This window comes from Cygnus olor, chromosome 8 (assembly GCF_009769625.2).
Source record: "Cygnus olor isolate bCygOlo1 chromosome 8, bCygOlo1.pri.v2, whole genome shotgun sequence".
NCBI classification, from domain to species: domain Eukaryota; kingdom Metazoa; phylum Chordata; class Aves; order Anseriformes; family Anatidae; genus Cygnus; species Cygnus olor.
In genome coordinates this window covers 11,633,842-11,646,670 of record NC_049176.1, presented here as the reverse complement: position 1 = coordinate 11,646,670, position 12,829 = coordinate 11,633,842, and the positions used below count along the sequence as shown (strand labels likewise).

Below are 12,829 nucleotides of genomic sequence, written 5' to 3'. Positions count from 1 at the left end.
TCTGTACTGTGACCAAGAGCTCCCACTCTGTGCTGTATCATTCTGTGCTACCAAAGAACAAAGCCATGCTGATTTCCTCCCCACAAGTCATCTTGTCTCTCAGTAAATCTTCCATCGTTCTGACCTCTCCACCTCTCTAATCCAGGATGAGTGAATGCAGCCATGGGGTGTCCAGCCCTGCCTCTCCTGCCACAGTACCACAGTAAGTCCTGCTACAAACTGAAAAAAGCCAACGCACTTGATCGTATCTTGACTGGAACATGAAATTTTACAAGCCAGGATACTGGGTTGCAGAGCTCCAGCTGGTGGATGTTCTGTTCTCTTCCATTTGGTACTTCACAACAGGAGCAAGTCTACCCTCATGGCCTCAGTGCAACTGTCCTTGTGGTCATACCTGGTGCTGAGCTGGAAGCTGAATGCTCCAGAGTATCTTGTGTTCCTTCAATGTTCTCCTTGTTCTCTGCCTGCTTCTTCAGTGTTCTAGTCTTGGAGGGAAGCATGGGCAACCGGGGCAAGTAAGGAACTATGGATGAGGAGGAGGCTGTTCTTCCGAGCTCCTCTGCTACCTCTGTAAGGGGAAAAAGCAAGCGGAATCATTGGAACAAGGACCAGCAGAAGAGGAGGAAAAGCAAATATGGGTCTTTACTGCAGACCCAGAGCAGCAAGAAGAGATACATGTCTGAAAGAGGAAGCAGTTTATAAACTTAGTTTTTTATTCCAGTCCAGAGGTGTTTAGTGTAAGTGATGTTTTACATAATGACTTCAAACTCATTTACATCTTTATAAATTCAGCTAGAAATGGTGGTAGGATCTGTACAAGCTCTATGCTGGGTTAAGGTTGCCCAAGAGCTAAAGCTCACGCTGGATACATTTACCTCTGTTTCTAATTAAGGTGCCTCGTGTTGATCCCCTCAAAGGTGAGTCCTCTCTGCATCTGGACCTAAGCTGCTTTGTCAGAAGCAAAGCACTGCACCTGTCTATTAGAAGTGAAGACTGCATATTTCCTTCCCAACATCAACACAAGGTATGTGATTTAAAAACAAATAACAACCAAAAAAACCTCCTGGCCACCCCCAGGTTATTATTTGTGTAGGTCACTTGATGTGCCTATTATAGATCCTCCCTGGTAGAATTTCCCCTTGTGTGTTTTTTTCGGTAGTGAGGAAGTGGATGGATGGGCTTCATATTTAATTTCAAATTTGAGATGTTTAGACAGTTGTGCTTGTCTGCTGCCTAGTATCACACGTCTCACCAGTATTTATCTCCTAGTTGACTAGATTTGAAAGTTGCATTGCAGATTCACTGCTAAAAGTAGCTAGGTAGAAAATGCAGAGGTTAAGGCAGATTTAATTTTTTTTTTAAATGAAAGCTGGTAGAATACTACTGCATGACCTAAATTCTGCAGTCAGAAATAGACTGTGATATGCATGCACCTTTTTCTCTCACTCACTATTCCTCTCTCTCTCCAGTCTGGGAAACAAGAGGCTTCCTCTAATAGAAGAGACAATGTTCCTTAAATGAACTCTGTTATCTGGCTGCTCAAATTAATTACTATGCTGTCTCTGTATTGAAGTGTCTAAATTTTATTCAGTATTTGTGCAGAATGTAAGAGCATGTATTGACAGACTTATGGATAACAAATGAAGTAAGGGATGAAGCCTCATTGCAGCCTCCAGAGTGAGCAGATGAGCCTTAAGAGCCTGTGCATAAGAGCACTCCGGCAGATAAACTCTTCTACTGTTTCAGAAACCAAGCAACAGGGGTTCTCACCCTCCGAGATGCTCGAGTCGTGGAACATGGTTTCAAAGGCCTGGTGGGTCTCAGCAAAGGAAGGTCGGTCAGGCGGGTTCCACTTCCAACCTGCAGTGTGAGAGCGCAGAGTAAGTCTCAATGCCTGTAGCAGGTAGGAGATGATTTTTTATTCTTTTATTAATAGAGTTTAAATTTGTTACGCAGCATTAGAGAGCTTTTCATGGCAAATACTAAACAACACACTTGGAGGATGTATTTTGTGCAACCATGTCAACTACTTGTCTCCTGCAGAGGTGTTATGTTTGCAGAGAACTCAATTTCTTTCTCTTTTGGTGACTCCATAGTAAGAATCCTGCTCACAAAAGGACAGTACAATTTGCCACAAAATGCTATCCAGCTGTAATCAGAGATGACAGTTTCTGAGAGTTCTTGTTCCTTAGAGACCAGACTCATTTTACATCAGTGACCAGGTATGTGTCAGGTGATAGGGACTTTTCCACGTTAGCTAACGAAATGGCATATAAGAAGCAAGGATTTAGAATTAACCACAGATTTCACCCATCCCTCCCAGGCTTTGTTCCCTGAACTGAAAGACGATACTCACACGCCCTCATCAATTCATAAACCTTTGGAGGGCACCCCTCCGGTTGTTCCATTCGATAGCCCTTTTCCAGCAGATCATACACCTGAGAGAGGTCAATGCCTGGGTACGGTGACATCCCATAGGTAGCAATTTCCCATAACAGCACCCCAAAGGCTGCAAAAGGAAGAAAACAAAATTCCTGGTCATAAGACTGCCTACCTCCTATGTTGCTTGTTATATTGTGGCCTTTACTACAGTTTGAGGCAGAATCTCTTTGATGCAGATACTTCAGGTCAGCCTAGGTGAAGACAGCACACACTAAAAACGCTACTGATTTGTGAAGCTGTGGCCTGGCGTGCACCTCCCCATGTGTTTTTGCCCAGGCTAGAACCCAATTTACTCTTTAGGCTAGCAAAGAAAAAAAAAATGAAACACTGAAGTTGAGTTTTCTTACCCCACACATCTGATTTGATTGAGAAGGTGTTATAGGCCAAGCTCTCAGGAGCAGTCCACTTGATTGGGAACTTGGCTCCAGCATGAGCTGTATACGTATCTCCAGTCATAAGTCGACTTAAGCCAAAGTCGGCCACCTTCACCACATGATTTTCTCCAACTAAGCAGTTCCGTGCTGCCAAGTCCCTGTATAAAGAAAAGAGGCACACTCCTTTACTGGAGCAAGAGCAGGGATTTTGAATACAGTCCTGTACTAGCACAGCCTGCCCCCTGCTCCTGCAGGAGGAAGCAGTCCCTTCATGCAGCAGGTAAAGACAACACGAGCTCTGTTCTAAACAGTGTCAGACACTGAGCGGACATATTCCTAGGAGCAGTAAACTGGGATTAGGGCTCTTTCCAGTAAACTTCCAGTAACGATAGCTGCTACAATGAGAGGTTCATGTTTCTGGAGATTAGGATGAGATCAGCAGCTCATCACACTGGTACCAGCTTTATGGCACTGCTTTATCCAACTGGATAGGATGCCATGGTTGGCAGGGTCTTGCCCAGAGCGGGGACATTGGAACAGGACACCACCAACTTTCACAGCCATCAGGCACATGCGCACAAGATTGAAAGCCATGGGGAGGAGATACTGCAAGACAGCATTAAAACCAAAACAGCCAACGCATTACCTACTGTGAAACCTAACTCTGGAAAAAAATCTCCCCATGAGCAAGAATTCCCAGGCCATCACAGTGGTGGCCTGTCCACCATTACAATCTGAGATTATACCGCCTTGATGTGATTTCACCCACCTGTGAATGAAGTTCTTCTTCTCCAGGTACTCCATAGCAGAGGAGATCTGAGTGGCCATATAGAGTAACACAACGGCACTCACTTCCTCCCGGTTGCATTCCCGTAAATAGTCTAGCAGGTTCCCATATGGCATGTATTCTGTCACAATGTAAAAGGGTGGCTCCAGGGTACACACACCTAGCAGTGAAGAGAAAGGGGCATGTGAATAAAGCTGCCATTCCTTCCCTAGCTTATCGGTGGTCCCGATGTTATACCCATTCGGTGCATTTTGTACCAATGAGTGTTTCTCTGGAAATTGAAGACTTTCATCTACAAGACCTGGATCAATGCAGCCCAACTTAAAATTCAGTGCTTCTACCTACCTCTCTGTCCATCTACCTTCTGGATAGTGAGAAACATGTCTGTTAAAGCACCACTATTCCTATATACTGTACATAAAGGATGTATACCATATATATATAAAGAATATTGCTACACACTGTTGTTTGGAGGGTTACAGAATGAAATAGGAGTTATTTTGAAGACCTATGATTTGCTTTTCTTCCCCCCTCCTCTTTCTTAAAGCTAAAGAGTGGCCAAGTGGAAGCGGGTACCTGTCAACTGGCCAGATTTCCAGACTGAAATGTCACTACAGAGGAATGTGAAGCACTCCCATGTGTGCTAGCTGGGTAAGCCATCAGCATGGTGGGACCTACTCCTGAAGCAGCATTCTCCCACATTCCTCAGATGACTCCTTGCTACAGTCACTGCAATCATGTACAAAGTATGTTATTAGTGGAGGAGGAGGGCAACAGGATACTCATGTCAAATCTGTGAACTCCCACTGCAGCACTGCTGGATTCCTGCTGATACTGTTATCTACATTCAGTAGTAAAACGTGACTACACTGCGTATCAGAAAGAGCAAAAATGCATCTCTGATGAGCAATCTTTTTAGTGTCTACTGCTGGAACCAGACAGGGCTAGGCAGACACTTCATCTGTGTCCATTTTTTAAAAATGGGCACAGAATAGGTGACATTATTAAAATCCTTCACATTCTTCACATTTCTACTTTTATCCTAGGCTTGGCTTGACAGCTTTGCTCCTGAAAGCAGCAAAAGTCCAGACGCAACCAAACACTAGTGAAGGTTTAATGTGTCCCCTTAAGAATCTTTGTACATGTAGAATTAACAGCTATGCAGACTATGTATTAGTGATCATGGTACCATGCACGTGCCGGTGAGATAAACAGGGCACAGCCAAGCTGAAAAGCCTGCAGCTTTCTTCCACTCGTGCTGTTTGATCTGACTTGCGTCTCCACTGCCTTGATCTCATGTACTTATTTGGTGATAACATGATGGTCCTTTGCAGCAGTAGTGATCTGGCTGTCTTCTGCTCAGTTACAGATTGATTGCTTCTACTCACTGCAGCTTTTTCTATAAATGTCTCTGAGTTGAGAATTACAAAGAACAGTATTTGTTGTATTTCCATTGTAATTTTTTTTTTTAACTTTGAGTTTTCTTGTTCTGTTCTATCAGAAAAATAACTAATGGAAAATAATTTTATAAATCTTAGTTAACTAAGTAGAAAAAAAATCTAACTTCACTGATATCTGAATCCTGAAGAATGGCTAAAGGCAAGGGTACAATCTGACAGGAGACTGATACTGCAAACTTTATATAATGCAGTCATGCATCAGCAGCAAAGTTGCCTACTAATGTAAGTGACCATATTTGATGATTTATTTAAAATTGGTGTCTCAATACTATACAAAGGAGTAAGCTATCAAAAATATTACCTCATATCCTGACCTCATTCAAAAAGTTATATAAATACATAAAATCTGCCACTCCTTTTAAAGGAGAGGGATTTCATTTTGGCAGAAGCCTGAGTAAGAATAGAAAGACCAAGGTATTTCACTAACCTAATAACTGCACTAGATTTGGATGCTTGATTTCCTTCATCACAGCAGCTTCTTTCAAGAACTCTTCCACCTCCATGGTATCTTCCTAGATGAACAAAGAAGGGAAGATTAATCTTCATGACCAAGGTTTGCTTAACGCTACATATTTTAGCTGAATATAAATAATTCTTATCTCTGTTCTGCTGTTTTGCCTTTTGCCAAAGCAAAAAAGGGTCTATAACACCCCTGAAAAGCTGGCCTGCAGCGTGGCCAAATAACGGATCTGCAGTACCCAGAAAGTGTTAGCCTCTACCAAGTAGGTAGCCACTGGGGCTACCAAAGCAGCTGTGGCCAGTAAGGGGATGACTCTAAGAGTCACTGACTTAGTTCGCCTGTCTAGCTATAAAAATTAAGCTTGCAATCTCCCTTACTTAGGGGGTACCTAGAAGGTTAACATTCAACAGTGGTGATGTTCAAACAGAAGACTTTGAAAATTAATATAAATGGAGATGCTGATTTTTTTCAGAAGTAAGGGATAGGTAGAACATACTTCCAACACCTTTCATTACTTACAGCTTCCACAGCTCTTCTGAGGGAAGGGAAGTGGACGTGTGGGTAACCGTTTCTACAGATCTGACTTGGCCATGCAGTTCCAGCAGGCGCTTGCTGGACCAAATTCCAAATTGTTTCTAAGGCACGTGCACTGCTGCAAGTTTGAAAAGCTAACTTAGCTTGAGCTACTCTCAAGTATGGAATTTATGCAGACCAGTACACTCCGTTTTCATATATTCGTATCATTAGGTGGTATAATTGAGAATGTGACAATTTCCTTATACTGACTAAATGAACAGTGCACAACAATCTGAAAACTCACCTTCAATGTCTTCACAGCGACCGTGAGATTGTATCTCTTCCAGACACCAACGTACACCTCGCCATACTGCCCGCCCCCAAGTTTGTGCTTCATGGTGATATCAGTCCGCTCCATCTCCCACTTGTCGTGGATGGGGGACACTCCATAGACAGTGGGCTTATTGCACTTAGGTGCTGGGTAATGCAAAGTTGTCACCAGGCCATCAGCTACTGTAGAGTGATGGTGCACTAGCTCTGCTAGTGTGCTGAAACGGCTCTCTGCTGTCACATAAACCTGTTGAGAAAGGTCCAGGAATCTACTTAGTTGAAGGCAGCTGAGAACTTTCAGTAACACTGGAAAACAGGTACAGTAAAAACATTCTGACAGGTTAAAAACAAAGTAATAGAACCAGATTTTAGAATACTTGTTCTCAGTTTGTTTGGGCAAATGAATATTCCTCCGCAGGACTTTTACTTGCAGAACAAAACGAGATATAAGGCTAGAGCAGTGCTGACTCCTGCTTTGTGCTTTACAGGACTAGAAACCAGATTTCTTGTAGCCACACCTAAGTCCAGTTTCTACATCTCTCAGCACAAAATACTGCCATTTGATCAGGGTTAAAACTGCTGACTCACCAAAGCTCTGCTTGTTCTAAGAAGACCAGTGGAAAGGTATCACCACATCAAAACAGAAACACAACCGCTTTACTCCCCAGCTACTATTTCAGCCAGAAAAGTGCAGTCTGCACTCCTTCCAAAGTGGTATTGAGTGTTACAACCAATCTCTTGGAATAAAATGTTCTTTTTTATACTAATAAGCCAGTGGGCCTTTCTCACACACACACCTTTAACTAGCAGCCTGCAACTTGAGATCCTGCACCACCTCTTAATATTTTTATTTCCTTTCCTCACAGCATTGTCCAGAAATCCTTACCTTTCCATCTGAGGTGGTATTGATCCTGTAGTGGTAAACACGTCCCTCGTACCTGAGCGAGATGGATAGCTGCCCGGGGCTGCTCTCGCTTTCACGAACCAGGAAGCTGCCGTTGATGAGACTGCTCAGCAGATACTCTGCTGCACTGCGTGACACCGGCCCATGGTACCATGAATGCTTTTCCAGGCTGTTCACTGGCGTGATGTAGTTGCTTGGTACCCAGCCCTGCCCATTCTTTGAACGTACCTCGCTCCATTCACCGTTCTGGTTGTAACCCAGGACTCGCAACTTCTCACCTATGAGCAGAAGGAAAAAAGCAGAATAAGCACAATACAATCTACTGGGTCTCATCGAGTCAGCTGACAGGGAATGTCTCTAAGCCTGGGTTTGTAGCTAACAAAAATCTGCAGCAATGATTTTGTAACTAAATTGCTATATATAAAGGATTTATGATATAAAGTTTCAGACAGAACTCCTTATGAACTGTTCCTAAATTAGTACTACAGTGCGAATGATCAACTCAAAAAGCTTCCCGCAGTCCACGTTTCTGGACTAGAAAGCTGTTTTGTTTTTTTTTTTTGGAGGGATGAGGTTTGTGTCCATCTTAATGGCATTTAATAAATAATTTATATTATTTATAGAGACATAGATATAAAAAATGGCATTTTATCTTTTAACAGTTGTGCAGCAGGGCATATTCTTATATACATACTGAACAAAAACAGAAAATCTTTGTGCCATTCTTAATTCTTGATTTTGCTCCAGCTGAAAGTGCTGAATTCTGTTTTCGCCAATAATGTAGAGGTTTTCCCAAAATAGGTGTCTCGTGGCTAGTGATCTGGGGAGCCTGGATGTAGCTGGGATAGATTGTTTGGTATTATACGAAGCTGTATCTGTACTAGGAGAACTGCCCAGCAGGTGTCGCTCCAACACAAGTGAGAGAGGGAGTGTGCTTGTAATCAATCTATCAGTTTAGAGTAACCTTCTCTAGCTGCACTCATTCTGTTAAATGGAACAACAGAAGAGGAATTCTGTTTTCTATTTTCTCTTGCTAAGTTTACAGCCTAGTAGCTGCCGTGTGGTTCCGAGCCTTACCTTTGGTGATACTGAGCGTGTTGTCACCGCTTGCTACAAAATCATAAAGTGCAACAAAGAGGTTGGGATCGCTCTCAGTGGCTCCAAGCAGGTTCTCCTTGGAGCTCCACCTGATGGCTTCGTTCAGTGCCTGGGGTTCAACATCACAACCATAGGGGCGGTGCAGGGCCTCTGAAGAAAGAACAGAAGAGGAAATTACTTTGTGTGCAACTATAAGTAAATCAAAACCCAGTGTGCAGCAGAGCAAAGCTCCTACTGCACAATAAGCCCTTTATGGAAGGGAACACAACACGTGCATGTCTTAGATCAGAGTTTTCAGTCTCCACTTTGCTGGCTCTTGAGGTTAGTGCTAAAAGGAGACTAGAGGAGATGATTAACTTCATAGATAGTAAATAGCAAGCTGTGTACAGAATGTTTATACTAAATATTTATTCTATTACTTTTATTTACATACACATCTATTTGAAAGCTTTTAGGTATTCACAGACAGAACAATGGAGGAGAAATTAAAAGTACTTTTTCGATGTGAAGTAGTGAAGGAATCCTTTTCAAGACTGAAATGTCATGTTTTTCATCTTTATTGTTTCTGTGGCTTGGATTTGAAAGCAACATTAGAAATAGAGGTAAGACCGAATGAATTATGACACATAATATGCAATAGTAACTGATTCAGTATGAGTAGAAATGACAGTGATTTGTGATACATTTCAAGACTATGCACATAAAAAGGTAGAAAGCAGACAGGGCAGAAAGTAGTGAGGATGATGCTAACCATTTAGCAGCGGTGTTACTGAATGCAAGGCAATTCCGTTTTTCTGTTTCAAATTAAAATGGATGCATACTTGTTAGTAGAAGAGAGTGGGAAGAAGAATCAGTCTTGAACACGTTTTACAGACAGAAGGAAAAAATAAAGTTCCTGTGATGATGAAAAGTAATCCAAATATACAAGGTTTTGTAAAGAAATAAAGTAAAGAGCAAAAGTATCTGAACACTTCCTGGTCATGCTGTGGTTAAAAAAATGAGTGTCAAGACCATCATTGGCTTTCTAATTCATAGCGGGGTTTTCCAGGAACATGTAGCTCATTAAATTTCAATGTTAGGACACAAGAAAGAGCAAAGATGTAGTTTCATACATGTGGGGTGCTCAAGGGGGCAAAAACATGAAAGGGTAACGAAGTAATAAGTATTTCCTCTGAAGGCACAACTGATATACGTTCCTGCCCCAAAGCCTCTTGTTGAACTTGGGTTTGAAACTGTATTATAAACAGGCTTGGCCCATTTCTGCGGGTCTGGGAAGTCAGGCGCAGGATGTTTTTAAGCAGACCACTGCAGGAGAACGCGTGCATGTAACTACACCCCCTACACACACACATTCTCATGAGATCTAAGTTTGCGAGCAAGAACTAGTCCGTAAGGCACCGTAAGAGAACAAAGAGCCCAAATGCAATGCAGGAGAGGAAAACTGGGAAATCAGTGAGACACAAAACAGGAAGAGGCCTATGCCAAGCAATAGGCAAACGCAGGCCAGATCTGTGCACGTGACAGAGCTCAAGCCTGGAAAACTAGAATGTCGGGCGGTTTCCCAGAGTCCATGTTCAATTTTTTTAAACTATATTATATGTACGTGAGAAAGGAAATGGCTGAGGTTTGTTCTGGCTTGTTCTTAAACACATAGCTAAGTGGCATTTGACTGCATTTCTGGTAATCACTCGGGGTTATACTGCTGGCATAACCCGCTCATCATGCAATTGCTGAACTCTTGCCTCCCAGCTTTGCCAAAGTAGCACCTATTAAGGTTCTCCTACCAAGAACAGAAGTGACCAGAGACTAAGCTACCAAAATATCACTTCTTTAATTTCAGTTTCTGCAGATGCGGTACTTAGATACGCTTCTTGTTGCTAGCTATCAAGTGCAATTAGTTTTACAACATACTAACCTATCAGATAAAGAGTCTAGGACAACTGGTGCTCTCACGGAGAAGAGAGGAAAGGCCAGTGCCTGCCCTGCTACCTACACGACAGCATGGCTGCCAACATACTGCTGCATTTTTTTTTAGGGCTGGGTGTGTGCATATGCAGTTATTAAGCATCAGGAACAGATGAAATGGCAAGAGAAAAGAACAGTGGTTCCTAAATCCAGCTCTCCTTACGGAGTACAAACACGTTAATTAAATAAGATATTCTTTATATGCCTACAATGACTTGTGTTAGAAAGAGAGAGAGGGGTTTGGTGCCTGAAGCTAAGTCACTCAGCAAGTCTGCTATCCAGAATAGCTGAGTTACGTCTTTGCTAGCCATAAGCAGCAAACACAAAAGCAGGCAGTGTTTCCAAAAAAATATCCTGACCTTTCAGCTCCAGAATACCTTAATGGTGTTTGAATAACTTCCTACTTTCAATTATACATCTGCTGAAACAGCAAAGGCCTTAAATGAAAATATATGTATTTGCTTTATTGTATAACCAATGTATAGTTTTTCTATTTTGAGCCACAGCAGCTCAGGAACTGAGCATCCAACCCCCCCCCCAAGCAGAAGCACAGAGCTAAGCATTTAGCCGTGTACTCAGTGGCAAGCCCCGCGTCAGCTCCGCTCCCGAGCTGCTGCAGCAAATCCCCCGGCCAGCCCAGCACCAGGCACTTCAGCCAAGGCAAAACTGCCAGAAATGGCACCTGCTGCTCAGCGCCGAGCAGCTCTGCCCACATGAAACCATTTGTGGTGCTGTGCTGGACTGCCAGCCAGGATTCAAAGCAGATGTGGGCCTTCCACCACTTCCTTGGGAATGCCTGGGAGGTTGGTACGTGTTCTCAACACCCACGTCATGTACAGAGAAAGCCTGCAGAAGTTAATGTTTGATGAGGAGCTTCAATCACTTAGCTCCAGTGCTTACCTAGAAATCACATTACCTAAAAATCAACTGCTTTTAAGAGCTTATGTCTCACTAACTTCCCAAACTCTCATTTTCAGAGTGACTCAGCTGCCCAAGTAGCAGTAAGGTAAACCAGTATCAACTAAAGGGGCATATGCTGGGATAGAGAAGTACCTATTGCAGGTTGCTATTAAGAAATAACCTATGCTGCTCAATACAATCCAATACCATCCAATATGCAAGGATAAGAAAGGTGAATTAAACATGACAATCGCATAGACCTCAATAAGGAAACTAAGATAAGCAAAGCGTATCACAAATGATGCCGCTCAAACCAAATAGTCTGTAAGCTCTATTCACACCGAGTGAGGAAGTGAGCTGGGAAGTTCTGTTCTGTATCAGCTCCTTTGGAAGCCTAACCATAAATCATACGTGACCACTTTCATTTCCTAGACAATTGGAAACTTACATCATCATTTAGTGCAAAGAAATGCATGATCAAGCAAGGATGTTATGCTTCACCCACCTCCTTCCTTTTCTTTATTCCCACAATACAAATTGCTTCTCTCCAGACACGAATGCTTTTCCTATTCAGCCAACACGTAAGAGGCGTTTTGTCTCCCACCCTCTGCCACCGAGGCTACTGTTACCAATCTCTTCAGCTCAAGAGCAGGGCGAGTCTATTAAATGCTAAATCTTCAACTTCAGAACCACATCAGGTGCTGGTAGCCTCTTTTTTTCTGAAATACTGACTCTGTAACTGCTCATAAAAGCAGAGCATTTCAATTAATCCTCAAACTTGGATAAAAGCAGGCAACCTCAGTCCTGCCTGTACCCAGTCTTGTACTACAAGACAAAGACTTGAAAGGCCCCACGTCCTCCTTTAAGCACACAGAGTACTGCAGGAAAGGGATAGCACAGCGTAACATCCCTACGCATCCTACCTGTGAAACTTGACACACCAGGCTCAGAGGCTTCATTGCCAAGGCAGCAGAGCAGCTTGCCCTCTTTGCCATAGCTGCTAGACTGGAACAGGACGGTCCCCACGATCATGCTGTGCCTCTCAGCAGGCAGAAGGCTGACACGAGAAGTCCCGGACTGCCACTGCCTGCACAAACACCACCACGTGCAGGCGATCGCTGCTCGCAACGCTGGTGGCCAATGAAAAAGAAAGCGCTGCCGAGCGGGTGAGGAAAAACTAGGGAAATCGAGCTGCGGGTTACTGGGTTACCAGCTGGAAGTAAGGGTGGAGCTTCTCACGAAATGCTGAACAAACAAAGGATGTGGGGACCGGGCTGCGAGTTGAAACAATTTTGAGATGAGCTATAGACAGAATATTGTGCCGCTAAGAGTCAGGCAACAAAGTGTTTGGAATAAAATAAATCGTTTCCTTGGAGAAGTTCCTTTGCACAAATTACAAAACAGATCACCCATTACGGGGACCGCCCAGATTGATTCATTTTTCCACTCCACATAAATGCCACTATTTACATGAATCAACAGGAAACATGAATGAAAATACAAGTCTAGGAGATGTATGAGCAATGAAAGAGTAAACTGTTATACATTTCAGGATTTCAGAAAGAAACCGAAAGCAAGAGCTGTACAGTATGC

The 12,829-nt window shown here is 43.0% G+C and overlaps 1 protein-coding gene and 2 long non-coding RNA genes across 5 annotated transcripts in view; 2 read left to right on the top strand and 1 right to left on the bottom strand.

Annotated features, from left to right (window-relative positions):
* ABL2 (ABL proto-oncogene 2, non-receptor tyrosine kinase) overlaps positions 1-12,829 on the bottom strand; it is a 46,784-nt gene that overhangs the window by 7,607 nt on the left and 26,348 nt on the right. For 2 of the 3 annotated variants that reach the window (XM_040564698.1, XM_040564700.1), the window contains exons 2-10: positions 8,351-8,521; positions 7,256-7,551; positions 6,344-6,616; positions 5,491-5,575; positions 3,586-3,763; positions 2,790-2,974; positions 2,357-2,509; positions 1,771-1,860; positions 395-568 (exon numbers count right to left, since the gene is read on the bottom strand). In XM_040564698.1, the coding sequence (XP_040420632.1) occupies positions 395-568; positions 1,771-1,860; positions 2,357-2,509; positions 2,790-2,974; positions 3,586-3,763; positions 5,491-5,575; positions 6,344-6,616; positions 7,256-7,551; positions 8,351-8,521 (1,605 nt within the window). Of the gene's footprint in view, positions 1-394; positions 569-1,770; positions 1,861-2,356; positions 2,510-2,789; positions 2,975-3,585; positions 3,764-5,490; positions 5,576-6,343; positions 6,617-7,255; positions 7,552-8,350; positions 8,522-12,159; positions 12,361-12,829 lie in introns of those variants that run through there. The other variant, XM_040564699.1, reaches the window with a different exon arrangement.
* LOC121073631 lies at positions 596-5,476 on the top strand. Its single transcript, XR_005821843.1, has 3 exons — positions 596-1,024; positions 1,747-1,903; positions 4,151-5,476. It is a non-coding gene; the product is annotated as an uncharacterized LOC121073631 (long non-coding RNA).
* On the top strand, positions 6,556-7,418 carry LOC121073632. Its single transcript, XR_005821844.1, has 3 exons — positions 6,556-6,686; positions 6,858-6,993; positions 7,236-7,418. It is a non-coding gene; the product is annotated as an uncharacterized LOC121073632 (long non-coding RNA).